This window comes from Haemorhous mexicanus, chromosome 3, assembly GCF_027477595.1.
Source record: "Haemorhous mexicanus isolate bHaeMex1 chromosome 3, bHaeMex1.pri, whole genome shotgun sequence".
Lineage (NCBI taxonomy): Eukaryota > Metazoa > Chordata > Aves > Passeriformes > Fringillidae > Haemorhous > Haemorhous mexicanus.
The window spans coordinates 10,216,980-10,236,171 of record NC_082343.1 but is presented as its reverse complement, the minus strand read 5'-3'; the positions used below and the strand labels follow the sequence as shown (position 1 = coordinate 10,236,171).

General features: G+C 46.8%; 1 protein-coding gene across 2 annotated transcripts; it reads right to left on the bottom strand.

Annotated features, from left to right (window-relative positions):
• Window positions 1-639: 639 nt before the first annotated feature.
• KAT14 (lysine acetyltransferase 14) lies at window positions 640-19,085 on the bottom strand. Of its 2 annotated transcripts, none has more exons than XM_059840807.1 (10): window positions 18,830-19,085; window positions 17,025-17,143; window positions 13,696-13,817; window positions 11,863-12,044; window positions 10,941-11,360; window positions 9,496-10,067; window positions 8,856-8,992; window positions 8,181-8,356; window positions 4,925-5,115; window positions 640-2,417 (listed from the first exon to the last, which is right to left on the bottom strand). In XM_059840807.1, exons 1-10 carry the CDS (start codon window positions 19,083-19,085, stop codon window positions 2,244-2,246), a joined length of 2,349 nt encoding a protein of 782 aa, XP_059696790.1. In that variant the 3' UTR covers window positions 640-2,243. The 2 variants fall into 2 exon arrangements, with proteins under 2 accessions (XP_059696790.1, XP_059696791.1); XM_059840808.1 differs by having other exon boundaries at window positions 10,941-11,357.
• Between the last annotated feature and the right edge of the window lie 107 nt (window positions 19,086-19,192).

Sequence of the window (19,192 nt, the reverse complement as noted above, 5' to 3'; positions counted from 1 at the left end):
AGGAAAGGGTGAGGTTCCGCCTTTATTCTCCGCCAAAGCCGTGCTTTGTTAAGCGGTGCTTGGCTCTTCCGGGCAGCGCGGTGTTGGCTCCTCAAGCGCAGCTCGGGTGACCCAGCAGCCGGGCTCCCGAGGCACCAGAGGGAAGCAGAGGGCTGGGAATGTCCGCTTGTTTCACTACGTACCTTAGCAGAACCTCACCCCTTAGAAAGCCACGGCTCCCACCCCAAGGATCACTTCAGTGCCTTTGAGGATCTGGGGTTAAACGAGGGACCTGGATAAAACAAGCTGGCTGCAGCTCAGATGGCACAAGGCTGTTACAACAGCGCTGTCACTTGGCAGTCCCTGAAGGACAAAGCCACAGAGCAAGATGGTCCTCAACATCTTCAGGGTCGCCTTTAGAACACAATGCAGAACCATCATCTTCTTCAGACTACTTTGTATTTCCTAATTCTGTCTGGAAAGGGGGGCATGCTAAGGCCTGCGTGTGTGTGCCTTCTCGGGGGGTGCCCATAGGGAAATGAGTTTCTTGCCTTGGTCAGCTGCCCACACACATCTCAGGGCCATACTGGAGTTTGCTAGATTCCAACGAAATAAGATGATGGAGAGACACCTTAACAAACAGTATGACTACAGACAAGCTTTTCCAAGGAAAAGGCTTTAATTCTATTCATAGACATATATTTCTTTTCTTTCAAAGTCCAGCTAACTCATAACATTAAGAACATTGAAAATTTTCACAGTCATGAAACAGGCAGAAATGTGCATGGATGTTTGGGCACACAACCCTTGGCTGGGCTGGTTTTCCTTTCCACTACCACTGGTTTTGTATTGGGGATGATGGACAGTGGCTACACAAAAACATACTTTGTGTCATTTTCTCTTCCGTTAGCAAAATGAAAACTCCACTAAGGCAATTACTGCTAGAGTCAGGTAGCCAGCAGGTACACACAGTACATTAAGGACAGACAAGTCACATTTGGTGTGTAGCTCTCAGTGGACTTGATGTAAAAGGACCATCCCAATGGATGTGATCCACAGTTAAAATGCCCAGCCTGACCTTTGGTCTGTGCAGCTTTCTGTTCATCTGCACTGAAAGTCAGAGAGAGAAGCTGCTACATTGTGGAAAAGGACGAGAGCCACTACCAGAGAAAGCGTTTGGGGTTGTATTTTTTAATTCTTGGCTATTTCTATTTATTCTTTGCTAGGTAAGCTTAGGTGCTTCCAAGAACTAGATCTGGGCCACCTCTGCCCTCTCCTCTCTTCAAGCTGCAAGCAGACTGCTTCTACAAATCAGCATTTCAAACATCCCCGCTGACTTTTGCTCTGGGTTTCTTCCAGCAGGAGGAGGTGGGTGCTGGAGCCTGTGAGGCTGCTCTGTGGCTAGAGGTGTGCCCAAAGGGCTGATCTGCAGCCCCACAACCGGCAGAGAGGTGGAAGGATTCCAAAGAGCTGACCTGGCAGCTGTGGTGCCCTGCTTTGCCTAGACACAAACCCACCTGACACCGTTCCTGAACACAAAACACTGCGCACTACAAGAACATCACACTGAGCACGGGGCAAGGAGGGGAAGGGAAGGGAAGGCAGCAGGGAAGGAGCAAAACAAAGGTGTCTCCTCTGAGCCTTGCACTTGGGATAACACTAATCCACACACTCTTCAGTAGTCCTGAAATATGGTTCCAGGATTACAGTTCTGGCATGTGCAGAACTTTCCTAACGTTAACATCCAGCTACAGGCACCAACACCTCATTGCCCTTCACAGACTCAAGACAGTTCCTAATAAAGCAATCAAACCACAGAAACACTGAATGGTTTAAGTTTAGGCGTTCATTTTTGCTAATAAACAAAAACAGAGAAAAAACCTGCAACATTTTTTGGACAGGTTTCAAAACTTGAAATCCATGGGGCCCCTCTGAAGTGAGAAACACTTTTTTGTTTGGTATTTTTGTTTGCTAATGAGGCTCTCCAAAGTAATAGTGGCAGCAAAATTCCCCATAAGGAATTTCAATTTTCCAGTGGTTTCAGTGTATCCTAGTTGGCATTTCCAGGCCTCTCCCCTTGGAGCACAGGAATCAATCCTTTTGGATTGCATTTTCCATACACAACATCTCACTGCTGACATCCAAAGTCCTAGGGATAAACACACCAGCGTGTTGCAGCTCTCCTGTGGCAGCCAATATCCTCCAGCAAAAGCTGGGGGAGTTTTTTGGATGGATTGGGCTTTTCCCCAGAGCCCTCCCACAGCTCAGCGCCGCAGCCTGAGGAAGAAGGCGTGCTTGCACTCCTTGCTGTCCAAGGGGTAATACTTGTCATAAAAATCCAAAATGTACTCCTCGGTCTTAAATCCAAACTTCTGGTAGAGCAACATAGCAGGGTTGCTTGCAGAGACGTGAAGGGTGACGTCCTTGCCCATGCAGGTCTGCCAAGGGAGGGGGAGAGGAACAAAAAGGAGATATCACTGCAAGAGAACGAGACAGCCTCTGGGGGAATGCGGAGGTGAGGAGATTCATCAGCTCAGGGATCCAAGGTACTGAGGGAATGTGAGAAAAGTCACAGGAGTTACCACACATAGCAACAGCAAAGGGAGGGCTGCTGCTGCTCCTCCGAGCCTTTGTTTCTGGGAAACGTGGATTCTCTGACAATGAAAGGTTTGGGATTATAATTTGTCATCTGCCCATTGTAAATTACTAAAGTAATTGTTAATTAAAAATAATCTTGGTGTACAGCCCTGATCTCAAATACAATGGCCTGAAGAAAAGACAAAACATGCCAGAGGATCAGGCTCTGCACTCCTCCCTGTCAGCAAACAGAGCTGAGCTCTCTGGGACTGCCTGAGCACCTCTGTGCTGTCACACTGGAATTCCTACCTATCCCACCCAGCTCCTCTCCCATCCTTGAGGGCACAGCACTCGCCTCCTGAGAAGGCAGGAAATTCAGTTCAGACAGCAAATAATAGCATGGCTGGAGTTACCTTGAAGATCCTGAATTATTCTAACCAGCAACACTCTGATTAAGATGCTGAAATAATTTATTTTCTGCTTTCATCGAGTGATTTAATAGCATTCCGTGTATATTGAGTGTATTGTAACTCAAAAGAGGGAACAGCAATACCCTCTAGGAAATCTCCAAGATAGTACATTCAAGGGGAAAACTCTCAGGAATTTAAGGAGGAAAGGAAAAAAAGAAATAATTGGAAGCTCTTTTGGGGAAGAGAAAATTTGAATGAGATCATTAAGAAAATGCAGTTTATTCCTCTGGGACAGATGCGTGAGAGGATAAATTTTGACAGCAAAACCAGCCACCGCTATTTGCACCAAACCATTTTCCTTTTAAGTTGTGCTGTTCCCAAGAATTCAGCCCCAAACTCAGCACACTGATCCCAAAGTCAGCAACCTACTCTTAATCCAAGCAGAGCATCAAAGTGTCTGAAGCTACAGAGAGGAGGCCCCAAGCTCAAGCAGGCTGCCCAAGCACCTACATCCTGGAGACTGAGGAACAGAAGGACACAACCACCGTTGTTCCACAGGACTAAACCCCTTCTACCACTGCCAGAAAGTCAGCAATGGCAAAATAAACCTCATGTGAGCCAAACATACAGTGCTGATCTCTCATTGCTAGCATGCCCAATCAAACTCAAATCTCTCAAATCTGCTTGGCTTTTCTCAACAGGGAATTTCATGCAAGCAGGATTAGGTTAATTGATGTGATACATCCTACAGAAAGGTGTGAGGATTTTCTGTGGCTGACTTGCCAACTCCAGCATCCCAGCTCTGTTGGAGAGGGAAGTCTCAGAGTCCACCTGCTGGATCCCAGCAAACCTTGGCGCCTGTTCCCACTGGGTGTTGACATCTCACATCAACACACTGAGCTGAGGGCAATTTCCTTCAACACTTGACACAGAGCTGCCTGGGAGAGGCAAGGGGTGAGTTTAAAGAATATTGATGAGAGGCCTGTGTCAGCACTGCAGAGAGCTGTGCAGGTAGCAGAGTTACCCTCAGGCAGCCCAGGAGCACAAAGTGCTTTTCCAAAGCAGGGATCACTTTCCCCAAGGCTCTGCCAGCACTGATCACTTTCCCCAAGGCTCTGCCAGCACTCCCTACCTTGCTTTAGCCAAGAAAGAAAGAGGATAAAACAGCTTCAATGGTGAGCTTTTGTTAGTGAAGCTCATCTTGACTACAACAATGTTTCCCACCAGCAGCTCTGCCAAGAGAGTTCAGGGAGTGGTAAAACTGTGGAGTTGGGCTCTGTAAAGGACACACATCTTACTCATCTTTACTCACAATTAAGCTGCCTTTCCTGCAATTTAATTCAAGAAAGTCAGTGGAATTAAGGCCACTTGAACAACAGTATTCATTCAGAGATTTAACAAAGTTTAACTCCTTTAATATCACCCATTTAGTTAGCTAGGATTAATTTTCCCAAGTATCCCTGTGGAACAAGGCCAAGTACAAGCCAGTTTAAACAATGAGGTTGCAAACACTTCATCATGAACTCAGCTGTATTTGAACCAGAGGATAAAAGTGAAAGTGAGTGATTGAGATCAGTAAGTGATTTAATGCATGGAATAAACCTCCAGGTGTAGTCAAGAATGCTGCAAGAATTCTAACTGACCCTGCCCACTCTTACCTCATTTCCTTCTTAAACCCCCCATATACAGTATCCCCTGTACACAAACTACTGACCACTGAAGAACAGAGACAGCTGAACCTCAAGACAGCTGAAGTGTTCAGCTGTCCCTCTAATTCTGAGGGCATGACCAGGATGGTTGTTTTCCTAAACACATTTTGACTTCCAAAGCAGGAGCTATTCCCTCCCATAAACACTCACAAAAACGGTTCTTACTCTCCAATATCTGCAGGTGTGCACACAAGGAAGAAGTGAGAGCTGGTTCTTTGGCAGACTCACGGGATGATTTCATTTCATTACCTGGATAAGATGGTAAATCATGAAGGTTGCAATCCCAGCTCTTCTCCACTCAGGGTGCACCAAGAGAAAAGAGATGTAAGCTTCGTTGTACTTCACATCTGGCACCATAAAGCCAAAGGCAATGATAACTTTCTTGTAGAGGACAACAACACTGAAGTCTGGATACTGCAGGCACTCTGACAAATCAATTCCTAGGGAGAAAGAGAGAAAGAGCAGTTGGAAGCACTGCAAACAAAAATAAAAATGTGGTTCAAATCCAGGAGTTTAAGGCTTTTTAGAAACACTCAATCCCTTCTTTTTACCTTTATTTCAAATTTGTGATAGCAAGAGATCACAGCATCATAGAATAGTCCAAGGTCCCTGCTAGAGCAGTCCTCTGTTACTACAAATTCTGTGGCCAAATTTCCCACATTTTGGGAAATCCCAGGGGTCAGGACACCCAGAGTGCAGGGGATGAACCCTGCCTTGGGAAATCCAGCTGCCTGATCCTGCCAGGTAAGTATGCAAGGGAAAAGATGGTACAACAAAACAGACAAAACAAGATCTGCTTAGCAGGGAAGCTTGCGTGGAAATACTAACAAAGCTGATTTCCTTTCAAATGACTCAAGGATGAAACTGAAACTTAACTCTCTTCTGAAGCAGCACACAGGAAACTGGGCTTCAGCTTTGGTAGCATTGCCCGCTATGGTGTTTTTTTCCTCTACCTTGCAGCTCTTTCTGCTGTCTCTTGTGCACACGCAGCTGGTTGTGGGGCTGCACAGTGAGCCTGACCACAGCTTCCAACTCTATCAAAACACTTGCTTTTAGCATGCAAATTCTCTAATCTGGGGATGAAGTAGCCTCTCAGGCAGTGGTGCTTCTGTGAGTCAGAGGCTGGACACAGAAACAGACCTTGCCTAATCACCCTGCTGCTGCAGTCCTACAGCATCCACACAGCCTGTCAGCACCCAGCAGTGCAGCTCGAGGCACTGAAGACTGACTGCTTGATAATTTGTGTGGACAGACCCTAAATGAGATGCAAGACACAGAGGACATGTGCCAGAAATGTTTGCTTCAGCCTCAAGTTGGCAATTGCAATGTATTTGGAACACGGGGTAACAAAACACATAGCAGAGTATGTTTTCCAGTAATCACTCTTGATGAGATGCAAGACTTCAGAAGGCACCAAGCACAGAGAAGTGGGTGAGTTATTTTCTTGCTCCAGAGTAAGCTGGGTGGAGCAAGACGTGGGAGGGATCGATTGGCAATAGGGAGCTGTGTTAATTAAGGCAAGGCTGCTGCTGCCTGTGGAGTGCCTTGCAGCGTGTCTGGACAGAACACCCACTGCCCCAGGCACTGGTGTCTCTGCAGGGATGCAGTTTTTCCTGCAGGAAAACGCTCAGCTCAGGATGGATCACCACTGGAGACACTCCCCGCTAGGGAGAGGTTTCCCGTTAGGGCACCAAGGCACTGAGACAAACAACACTCGGGAATCTCTCTACCTGGAAACCAAGCTCTGCCTTGGGAGAGGCAAGAACAGTTCTGAAAGGAAGGATGTGGAGGCAGAGAAGAACTAAGTGCTGGCTTAATGATGATCACCCAGTTGCCTATCCCTGCCGCTCACCCCCAAGCTGTACCAGCTAAACCCTTTGCATCCAGGCTTTACATCCTGCATCACTTCCCCACTTCCCTCTCCTGGTGAACAGAACCAAGGTGCAACAATCATATCCCAGCATCAGAATTTTTTCACCATGGAAAAGATTTGGATTCCTGTTTGGAGACTGATGGGGGTGTCAGCGTTCTGATTTAATGATGAACAGTTCACAGTCGGGTGGAACACACCCATGCTCCTTATGTTAAATAAAACAGGGTGAGTCCTGAAGAACTTAATGAAGGTGCAACCCAACTTGGCCAGAACTTCAAATACATTATCAGGAGAGGAGAGACTATGACAAAGCGGTTCAGCCTCTGCTGGGATTGCAAGTGTCTCTCAGAAACTCTCAAACAGCTTGTGAAAGGAAAGGCGTGCCACGTTATTTCCCCCCACACTGTGCAATTTGCATAATGAGTAGCAAAAAGAGCTCCCATCCTGACTGGGGTATACGGGCACTGCTGAACTACAGCCCTGCTGAATCACCATCAGCAAATCAAAACACAAAGCCACCAGTTAACTGGAATAAAGGTGTGTACTGTTTGCACTGGCCTTTTCTAAATTAGTCTGCTGCGTTGTTTGCTGATCAGAAGCTGATGCATGCAGCAGATTAACATCCCTGTTATTATTTCAGAAGAACTAGAGTGCAGCATCGTAACCACTCCCAGAAACGGTGGCCATTGTCCCCAAAGAACCTGCAGTTCCAGAAAGGACACAGAAAAATACAAACCTAACCTTTCCCATACCTTGTAAATACTGAGACTTAAGGAAATGAAGGACATCACACCGGAGCCTACAGTTGTAAAAGCAATTCACTGAATCACAGAATAAGCTGAGTTGGAAGGGACCCTCAAGGATCAGAGTCCAGCTCCCAGCCCTGCACAGGACAACTGCAAGAATCACACCATGTGCCTGAGAGCATTGTCCAGACTCCTGCAGGGCAGGCTTGGAGCTGTGACCACTGCCCCTGGGAAGCCTGTTCCAGTGCCCAACCACCCTCTGGGTGAGGAACCTTTTCCTAATCCCTGACCTAAACCTCCCCTATCACAGCTTCAGAGCTGTTCTGTTGGGTCCTGTCATCACAGAGAAGAGATTCGTGCCTGCCCCTCTGCTTCCCCTCCCGAGGGAGCTGCAGCCCACGATGAGGTCTCCCCTCAGTCTCCTCCCCTCCAGGCTGAACAGACCAAGTGACCTCAGCCACTCCTCATACGGCTTCCCAACTTTCACCCTGACATAGGCAGCTTACGGCTGCTAGGAAGAAACCCTCTCACAAAGGTAGGGAACAGTAATCTCTGGTATAAAACTGTTTATTTCAACCCCTGATACTTGCAAAACATTTCACTGGATGCTTAAGTTTAGTTGACTACTAACCTACCTACTAGTCCTATTAGCACCTATTTTTGTAAGTGCTGTGCTAATTAGGGCCTAATTGCCCAGTTTTATGCGATCTCAAGAGACAAAGACACCAAAACCACGCCTCCACCTCAAATACATTCCTGTAACATCAGATAATGGGTTTCTAAGAACCAGCCAGACACCAACTGAAATAAAATTTGGCCCAAGAACATATTTTTTCTGAACGATACCAATTCTTTCTTGGAAACCCAAGCACTGGAGGAATCTTACCAGGCCAGAAGAATTCGTGGCACATGGAGTTTATAGTGGGGATGTGATTAGGGCGAACGTAGCAGTAATCAATGGGTGCTTCTGGCTCAGCCTTCCAGTTGAGATCATTCCTGTGTGGATTTGCCCGGATTTCTGCCAGCAGCCTGAGTTTTGGAGGCTTTGTCTCATAATCACGTCTGCCAGGAACGTGAAAAGGAAACACAAAAAGCAAGTGAGCAACAAGAACTGCCACTGCAGGTAAATGGGTACTGCCCATGAAATATCTTCTGACATTCTCTACTTTAGGAAAATAAAGAACAGTCTTCCATTCAAAGGGGAAGCAGCCCGAGCTCAGCAAAAACACCCTTGTGCTAGAGGCCAGGACACTTTCCAAACCCACAGCATGTCCAGCCACCTTACACCATGAGCAAGGAAATCATGGCTCTGACCCAAGAGCAGGTGCAACTTGCATTGAATGGCAATAGCAATGCCCTCTCTGCCCTTGCCCCCTCTTGGAGATTCCCCTTCCCAATGCAATCCGTTTCACTACTCAGCTAAATCAAACACTATCCCTTCAGGGTTACCATGGTGCACTGGGTTGTACTTTGAGGAGGAGTGAGGCGCACTGCCCAAGAAAGGTGTCCTCTCCGTGGGCTGGCGGTGCACAAGCCAAGAGCAAGCTCAGACCCTCTGTACCTGATGTAAGGCTTAAGGACACGGGAGGTGTAAGGGCTGACAATACTGTGGTCTGTCAGCAGGTCTTCCGAGCCTACCAGGCGGTACAGAAACTTGGTTGTCTGCTGGCGGTATCCCTTCGTGGCGGGCAGCATTGTCTGCATGCACAAAAAAATGCACAACAATTGCAGGAAGGTCAGGCAGAGATTGAACATATGGAGGGAGAGTAAGGGCCTCTCAGTGTGACTGGGTGGACTGGGGCGCGGTGCTCCCACCTCTGGACTCTACTGAGCACTCCCAAATTTGGTGCCCAAATCTAAAAGTGCTGCAAGCCATCTCCCTCCTACACACATGAAAGGGCACCCACCTGTCTGGGTACTTCCAAGCCTCCAGCACCAGCATTTGGGCAGGGCAGGAGTACAAACACAGTGACATTTGTGGTGCTGACACTGACAGATAGCAGTGCTGAACCAGCATGTCCCAAGAAGAAAGGGACTTAGGAGAGCATTGGTGGGAACACAGCCCCTAGCCAAAATGAGTCTTGTTCACGTGAACTTTTTTCACTTTAGGAGTCAGTTAACCTTAATGTGACACTGCTGGCTGCAGCAAAAGCTTTAAAATAACCAGTGCCAAAAGCTGACTTAGATTTGGGAACACCCACCTGGTATCTGTCCAAGATCCTGAAGTCCTGGCTAGTAGTTCTGTATGTTGCTTGCCCTACTGGGGACCTGGAGACAGCACCTTCTTTGGCTCCATAAATCCCATCAACCAGGAGCAGTGCAGCATTCACAACCTGGTCCAAGTCAAAGAGTGGGAGCCCTCTCTCCCTCTTGGCCTGCCTGACCAGCAGCTTGCGCCTCAGCCTCCGAGCCTCTGGGGTCATGCTCAAAGCATTGGGACAGGCTTCCAGTCTCTTCAGCAGCAGCTTCTCCTCATAGATGCTAACTGAGGTATGCTTGGGAACTCTGGGTTTAGGATCCTTCTCCAGCTGTGACTTCCCCTTGTCTCGTCCTCTCACCTGCAAGGGTGTGTTTGACTCTTCAGGATCTTCACTGTCACCTTCTATCCGTTCTGTTTTTTCTTCTTCACTCTCCACCTCTTGCTTGATCTGCTCAGCTGTCTTCACTTTTTTCCTGCTTGCTATCATGGTGCCAGCACCAGCTGTCCCACTGGGAGGGGGCACATACTCTATTCCTGGGTCTATGACTCCATCTCCTTCCATCTCCTCATCATCTGTGGAACAGATCAAAATAATTAGAAAGAAAAAATAATTTAAACATTGAAGTTCCATTTCAAAAATGGTTATCATAGCATTTTCATGCTAAGGAACAATAATGTGGGTTTACCCAACACATTTCATTTTCTGTGTACTGCCAGATCTCCTGGTTTTGGATGGGAGATGGTGAAAAGAGTCCAATTTCAGGACACAGAATCAATCCTGCTCCTAAAGTGTCTTGTAGTTTGACATCTGGAAACAGTACCCCTCCTGAGGTGTAAGCACATGTTCTTTGAGGAACGTTAAGCTGCTGAAAATTCCCAAAGGTTGGGAAATCAAAAAGTCAAGCTGGTGAGCTGTATCTTCTGCTAGCATACCCTCCCTATTCTTCCTGTCACCCAGAAGACTGGCTCCTCAAGGAACTAAGAGAATTCAGCCTGCATCACTGCTCTGCAATCTCACTGAAATTCAGCATCTGCTAATCAGCACAATCAAACTTAAAAAAACCTGGAATATTACCATGGGAATTAAATTTCTCCAATGAAAAACACTTGAGACAAAACTAGACTTGCTACATAACAGTGTTATCTGTGTTGCAGTGAAATGCTTATGCTGAGAGGTCCAGCAGTTGCTGTGTGAAGTCTACCCACTGTTTATTCAGGATCTCTCAGAAAACAACAATGGGGGTTTCCTCTGGACTTAGAAGCTGGTGATAAAACTATGGAAAACCAGTCAATTCTCACACTCAACTGAGACAACAGAATATCGCCAGTTACTTTCCATCTTATCCTGAAAGGATCCTGCACCTCATTGGGAGCTTCTTTTTTACAAAATATTCCTAGAAAACCGCACACAGTTCATCACTAAAGGAAACCCATGGTGGCTCTTACCATGGAAGAGCGCCTGTGGCGGCATGACATCGGGGATGAGATCCGCTTCCGAGAGCAGGCTGGGCGTGGCCGAGTGCGAGGCGGGCGTGCCCGGAGCAGAGAAGTCCAGGGACGGGGATGGAGAGGGGCTGGTCAGAGGCGTGCGGTCGGACGAGCTCAGCGAGGAGAAGTCGATGACCTCTCCTTTCTCCAGGACGATGTCGGGCCGGCGGCAGCGGCTGCTGAACTTCACGGGCGTGGAGGAGGTGCTGCGGTCCAGGAAGCCGGCCGCCTCCTTCTGGGCTCTCCGAATGTCCTTGGCTTCCTGAGTGCGGGACCTCTTCTCCTTCAGCTCCATGGCTGACTCCACTGGATTGCGGCTCACCCGCTTCCGAAGGCCTTCCACGGTAATGATGGGATCCAGCGGGGGCTTGGAAGCTGCTGCATGCAGAAGGAGTTTGATTATTCTGAGCTCCTGCAGTCACTGGATTCACACTGTGCAGTCAAAACCACACTGACTACGGAGCTTAAAAGATGGGGTTTTCAAAGTGACCAGGAAATTCACTCTGGGACATGTAGCATTAGCCATTAACTAAAGCCTCGTTAAAGCCCAAATTTTGTTCCTCCACACAGAGGAGAACTTGCATCTAGTGACAAAAGATAAAAGACATTCTCCAGGGTAAAGAGAAGCGGGAAAATTGTGCATTTCAGCTAAAAAAACCCAAGGAAAACCACTCTGCACAAGCCTCAAAACCCTGTAAATCAGCACAATGGAAAAAGGTAATGAAATATAACAGGCTTCTCACAATACAGTATATGCACCATAGTTCTCTTCAGTTCTCTTCTCTTACTAAGGAACTGTCCATGAACACAAACTGGTTTTAACTGAACCTTCCTCATGTCTCCCAGCAAGGAGTCTACACACTACAGGGGACAGAGTTACCTTTTGCCTTCAGTGCAGATGCTGACAGCTTCTCTCCTTCAGGTTTCAGTGTTGGGGGCTTGTTATGAACCAGCTTCCACCATCCCGGTTCTCCAAATTCCTGTGCCCCCGAGCGGAAAAACAAGGGGCTCCCCACAGAGAGACAGCCAGCAACTGTGCTCCACCATGTTGAGGTCTTTTTCCTGTGGTGGGAGAGAAGAAAACAAAGGTTAGATCCCCATTCACCAGCTGTGCTTCCATCCTGGACAGTGTTTCTGCCAGAGGCACTGACACACAATCACTGAACTACTCCTGAAGCACTTTTTTGGCCCCTTGGAGGCAGGGAGCTGCATTTAAGCCTTTCCCTCTGCTGGGCAGTGCATTCTTACTGGGCATCTGAGCATTTTTTCTTCCTTTAGGAACTGAGGACAGGGCTAACTAAGATGTCACTTAGGGAAGAGGTGAGAAGAAATATTGAAGAATTGCCTTTGTAGCCAATAACCGAGATACTCCCTTGGACTCTGGAGAGTCAGGTTCATGCAAAAGAGCTGCCCAGAATCTCAGTATTTCTTCTTGCCTTTGCACACCCCCACATGCAGAAACTTCTGTACTTGCCAAGGCTTGGCTGAATGGGGGTTCACTGCTGCCCAGGTGCTGCCCTTACACACCTTGGGGGACTGAACCTCAAAGGTGGGGGATCAAACCCAGCTGCTGCAGCTCAGAGTCTGCAGTGTTACATTAAATCTGGATAAGCTGCACTTCAATATGCCAAGGAAGATCTTTGGACAGTTTGTACTGCTGCAAACATGATTCAGCTGTCTCTGTTCCTTCAGTGGCTTGTCCAGGCAAGTGGGAAGGCTGTATCTGAGGCTAGGAATCACTCTCTGAATTTTAATCAGAGCAAGGAGTGCCCAGTTCCCAGGGCAAGTCTCAAAAGGCAGCAGCAAACCCTGGGAGGCACTGGTTCCCTGAATGAGGGACAATGGGCCACCAGCTGCCCTTCTGTCAGGGTCCCTGTGGCTTCCAGAGAGGAAAATGCTAACATTTCTGAGAACAGAGCAAGGAGGCACAGACAAGCAGTGAAAGCAAAGCCAAAGACCAAATCTGGTTAGGAAGAAAGGCCAGATCTTACAACAGAGAAATCCCTAGGGAAGAAAAGAAGCTGTGAAGTCAATTAAATCTACAACTTCCAAGGACTGCTCAGTTCCTTCCCTGCCTCCAGAGCACACACATTAACAGTGAGGCTTGGGTTTGACAGCTTCAGCACGCTCAGAAGAAATGTGCTGTTCACCTGGAAAAAGAAGGCTGCCATCTACAAGAGGGGCTCCTACTCTGACAGTGTGAAAACCTTTCCAGTTGTTTAACACCTACTATGTAAGAGCCATTTCATTAAGATCTGAAACAATCTAAAAGGTGAGGCTCAGTTCTTCTTGAAGAATTTGGTCCTTTGGCAAGCTTTATAGCCAAAGAACTTTGCTGGATCACATGTCTGTCCCTAAAGTTTGGCAATACCAGGATCAGCCCACCCATTGTGACTGTTTAGAAAAACTCAACTCTTTGCAGGTTCATATGCTGCCTAAAGGAAGATAAGAAAAAATCCAAACAACATACATTTGTATTGCTTTTCTGTGACATCCCTGGGGTTGTTTTTCCTCAGAAAGCAATGCTGATTCTTTCTCAAGTGTACCCCCCATGCCTGCATTCAGATTTTTGATATTAAATCCTCCCTTTTTATCACTTGTAAGGCTCAACAGAGATGTCACCAATTTAACCAGGATTCTTGTCCATCTGTACAACAGGCTTTAATTCCTATGGCTCACCAACCAGACCCTCAGGAAAATATCATGTCTTTACCTGTTCCCTAATAAGAAAGTCCAGTGTTTCTCAATAAAAGCACAAATGTCTTCTTTCCATCTGAAGTACCCCTGACGGCCTGTTCCTTCCAGAGACAAGTTGTACATTGCCAACATGACAACCTGGAACAGAAAGTGTTGGACACCAGTGAATCCCTTCTGCTTTTTCTGCTGAACAAACCCCCACAGCTGCCACACACGCACAGATCTTTGCTCCCTCATAAATATCTTATTTTTGCAACATCTCATAGGCAACTTCTGCAATCCATCTTCTTCCTGGTTTTGTGCTGCCTGTTCTTGTCTTTCTATTGTTAGATGCACATTCTTCCAGAGATTTCTCCATCCCAGGGGAATAACAAGCTGCCTAGTTATGCAGGTTTGTGCTGAGACACAAGAATCGTGCAGCTGTTGTAGAAATGAATTACAGTACAGCTGGGGTCTGAATGTAATGTGGAGGTAGGGAAACAGTCTTTCAAATAAATAAATAAAAAAGTCACAAGTAATCCTGCTATCCAATACATCAGAAACACTGTGACAATGGTTTTTCACACACTTCACAACCAAATTCACTCTGACCTGTTACATACCCAAACTAAAGGGCAGCTTTGAAAAACATCTCACCTCCTTCTTATAAATCCTAGGTGACCAACTGTTAATTAAATTTACTTAATTAATTTCAATTAATTTATTAGGACAGAACTAAAGTCAGCTAGGCTGGGATCATCTTTCAACAATCACACAGCCTCAGTTTGGCACTACTCCCAATAACAACTTGCATTTCACCCTCAGAGAAGTCTGAAATCTGCTTTTCTCAGGAAGATGGGTCTCCTCACAGTGGACCTTGGCTTTCTGGGATGCATTGTCAAATATGTCATAATGAGGAAACATGGACAGCTTTAATGTCCCCTTCACCCTATTTCTACCTCACAACCCCTCTCAGTTTGATAACTAGGATTTTGTGGGTTTTAAAGTCATGTGGGACGATGTCTCAGGATGTCAACTTTTCCACTGGCTAAAGATATGGATCTGTTGAGGCCACATATTCTGGAAAAAAACCAAAAATCACTGTCCCCATTCTTTCTGCTTCAGGTACATTAGTTTGACCACTTCTCTCAATTCCACTTACCCAGAAGAGCAGCAGCAGCTCTGGCTGCTAAAAGCCCAGGAAGGTGGTCACAGCTTTCTTTCTCACCCATTTTCATTTCGTCTGCCCCTTTCACATGGCACTCTGAGGAGACCTGGGCAATGCCAGCAGCCTTTGCTTTCCCAGTCTGGAATTTGGTCGAACTCTGCCAGTCTGTCAGCACAGACCCCTGCCTACACCAACCTTTTTCCCTGCACTGGCACCACAACAAAGCAGTGCAGGAGTTACAATCAGTGTCTCAAATTACCTTACATGACAATAAGGCTGAGTTCCTATGGGTAAGAATCAAGGAAAAGCCAACAAGGCTGATATTTTCAAGTCTGACAGCTTGTCCTCAGGACAAGTGGCCTCCTGAGCTGGTAGATGAGGACAGAGAGCAGAATAATAATCCAGTTATTGAGGAGGAAGCAGCTGATGACCTGCTGAGCCTTTTAGATGCTCACAAGTCTATGGGAGCAGATAGGATCCATCCTAGGTGCTGAGGGAGTTGGCAGAAAAGCTCACCAAGCTGCTTTCCATCATTTACCACAAGTCCTGGCTCACCAAGAGGGTACCCGATGGCTGGTGGTTGGCCAGTGTGATAGCCATCCATAAGAAGGGCTGGAAGGAGGATCCAGGGAGCTCCAGGCCAGTCAGCCTGACCTCAGTGCCTGGCAAGGTTATGGAACAGATCATCTTGAATGCCATCACTTGGCACCTACAGCATGGATTCAGGAGGGGCAGGTCCTGCCTGACCAGCCTAATTTCCTTTTATGACCAAGTGACCTGCCTGGTGGATGCAGGGAAAGCTATGGATTTTGTCTGCCTGGACTTTGACACCATCTAGAGGGGTCTGGACAGGCTGGCTCCATGGGCCAAATCCAACACTAGGAGGTTTAACAAGAGCAGGAGCTGAGTGCTGCACTGTGCCCACAACAAGCCCTGCAGCACTACGGGCTGGGGACAGAGCAGCTGGAGAGAGGCCAGGCAGAAAGGGACCTGGGGGTGCTGGCTGATGGCAGACTGAACACGAGCCAGCAGTGTGCCCAGGTGGCCAAGAAAGCCAGTGGCATCCTGGATCAGAAGTAATGGCCAGCAGGAGTAGGGCAGGGATTCTTCCCCTGTACTTGGCACTAGTGAGGCTGCACCTCAAGCCTTGTGTCCAGTTCTGGGCCCTTCAACTCAGAAAGGATGTTGAGGTGCTGGGGCACATCCAAGAAGGGCAATGAGGCTGGTAAAGGATCTGGAGTGCAGATCCTATGAGGAACAGCTGAGGGAGCTGGGGGTGTTCAGGCTGGAGGAGGCTCAGAGGAGACCTTATCACTCTCTACAACTCCCTGACAGGAGGGTGAAGCCAGGTGGGGGTTCTGCCTCTTCCCCCAGGCAACCAGTGACAGGATGAGAGGACACACCTTAAGCTGCACCAGGGTAGGTTTAGGCTGGACATTAGGAAGAATTTCTTCACAAAAAGAGTGACTGGGCCTTGAGATGGGCTGCCCAGGGAGCTGGTGGAGTCACCATCCCTGGAGATGTTTAAGGAAACCCTGAATGTTGCACTCAGTGCCATGGTCTGGTTGACCATGTGGTGTTTGGTCATGGGGTGGAATTGGATTTGATTATCTCAAAGGTCTTTTCCATCCTAGCTGATCCTTTGATATTCTATGAGACAGCACACCATTAAAGGCCTAAAGAATGCAAACAGACATTATTTTGATTGCTCAGGTGTGCAAATGACTGGAACAGTGAATTCCAGCAAGGACTCAAGCACAAGCAGCCAGGTTGGAGCTTTGTACCCAGAGAGCTGGGAAGCTTTCTGTTTCTATGCTGCCACCTCACCAGTTTTACATTTCTTAGACACAAAAAACTGTTCATGCCTAGAAGCTAAATTGCATTTATTTTGCTTTTCCAAACCTGCTTGAAGCCATGAATTCGTGAGCAACATAAGGGGAAAGAAACAAAAAAACAAAACAAAACAAAAAAAAAGAAAAAAGAAAAGGAATGTGGTTTGTATGATTATCTTTCAATTTCCCTGCCAAATGCTGAAGTTCTCATCTGCAGGCAATCCTCAGCTAATTAATTTCTGAAGTTCATGCAAATGCTCCTTTGCTACCAATACCTGATCCTCCTATTCCAGGTAGCATGTACACAACAACCAACAATTTCAGAAAGTCCCACGGCTGTTCTGATGGCACAAACATTTCACTTACTTGTTGCCATGTTAATCTCAGACGTTCAAATTGCTCTTTCCCATCTTCTGAGCAATCAGAGCAAGTAAATCTGAAAAAGTTATCTCCTTTGAGGTAGCTGAGCTGTTCTCTCAGTTGACCTAAAATGAAAAGGTCAAAATCAATCTTTTTGCCCTTTTATAGGAAAAAGTGCTCCAAAGGAAATTTGGATTTCTTCCAAGATCAGGTTTGTCTCAACAAAAATGACAGAACCACCTGTAAACTCCCATGACACCCTAAGTTACAGATTTTAATTCCGTATTTCTACAGCAGAGGAAAAAGAAAAATCAGGGCTTCTAAACTCACCAGGAGTTAATTTACACAAACATGAACAATTGAAAAATTACATTGGAGGACAGGGAAAAAATGTTAAGACTAGAGTGTTTCTGGAAAGTCACACTCAAAAGATGTTTCTCTACAAGGATGTCATCTCTTTTACTGTATAATTTTATAATTTTTAACATATGAATACCCTGCTTCCATACTGAATTGCAGAATTCAAGTTTCAACTACATTCGATGGGGGGAAAACTCCTCACACTTGGTAAATTAAGAGAATTTCTAAGTGGCAATTCAATGTAAAAAAGTGATTATTTGCCTGAGCACGTCGGCCATTTTCACATGAGACAACTGAACTCCCTAGAACTGAATGATTAGGAAAGAGCACAGTATTTCCCTTTGGCAGCTCATTTACTCTGCACATTTGTATGTGACTACCGTTGCTTTGCAACTGGCCTTTTCTGCTCCTTGGATTTGTTCCACAGCAACTGCAGAGAGGAACATATTTGTAAAATAAAACAAGTTGAGTGTTAAATGAAGTGGTCACGTGAGATAGTTCATGCTGCCCTTAACTCTGCTTCATTTTTTTCTATTAATACATTTCAAGTTAATATTTCCCTTTATTGCATAGTAATTAAATAGTCTGGCGCTGGTTTCATTAAATTAACACCTAAACATTCACTAACACGCCTTGAGAGGAGATTTTTACACTATAAATTTTGGCAAATCCTAAGAAGGCAAAAAGGGCAGATCTGACATATTTGCAAAGCAGGTGCCACCTAAACAGTTCCTTATTTCTAACCACAAACAAATAAATAAACCCCACAAAACCCCCGAATCAAATCAAACAAAAAAAAAAAAAACCAAAACCAAAGCCAAGATGTTTAGAAATATCTGGCTCTTGACTGCAATAACAGATCAGGTAATCCAGAATTAAGAATGTAAAGCTGTCTGTTACAGTGCTAACGGCATCTATCTGTGCCAGAGGAGAGGCTAAATTCTGCAGCTTGCCCCTAACACCCCCAGAGGTGGCTGCTGAAGGCTGGGCATGTTTCTAAGCCAACTTAAATTCACATTATTGGGAAAACATTAAGGTTGAGATTTAGCCATATGCTCCACAGATGTGACAAATCAACAGGGAGGGGGGAAAAAAGTAACACACAAAGTCCTTTTCCTCCCCAGAGCTTTACAGCAAGGGTCATTATCTGAGTGACCAGAGAGGTCAGGTCGCTTGGCCCAAGCCCCTAAACAGCTGCAAGAATTGTGAGGATGGGCAACTTCTGAACTTTGATGTTCTCTATTAATTGAAAAAGACAGTTTGACTTCCCCAGGAAAGCACCAGCTCTGGGCACACACAGCTCCTGGACTGCAGTGTCTAACACAGCCCCTGCCAGCAGGCATCACCCACCAAGGCAGGACGGGGAGCAGTCCAACAAGCTGGGAAAGAGGAACACAGGACAACACAAACACCTCGCAAACACCACCACGGCCAGCACAACACAGCCTTACTTGCTGGGATCCACTTCTGGCACTTCTCACAGTAATAGGACATCTCCTCCATCCAGGACGTTTCCCCCTCGTCGCTGTTCAGGGAGTCCCCGCTCTGGTCGTGCGATAAATCCACGGAAGCCTGGTCCTCAGACTCCACGATCAGGAGAGTCTCCCCTTCCACCTCGCCCTCCTCCAGCCCCTCGGAGGTGGAGGTCCTGGTGGCTTCATCGTCGTGGCGGCTGAGCAGCCCACCCATGTGAACGTTGTTGGCCATCCTAGAGGCAGCCTGCCCAACACTGAGCTGTTCCTCCCCAGCTTCGGACGGGGGCCGAAGGCTCCACAGTGCAAGGACCAGTCACAGACGAAAAGGGTTTTTGTCTG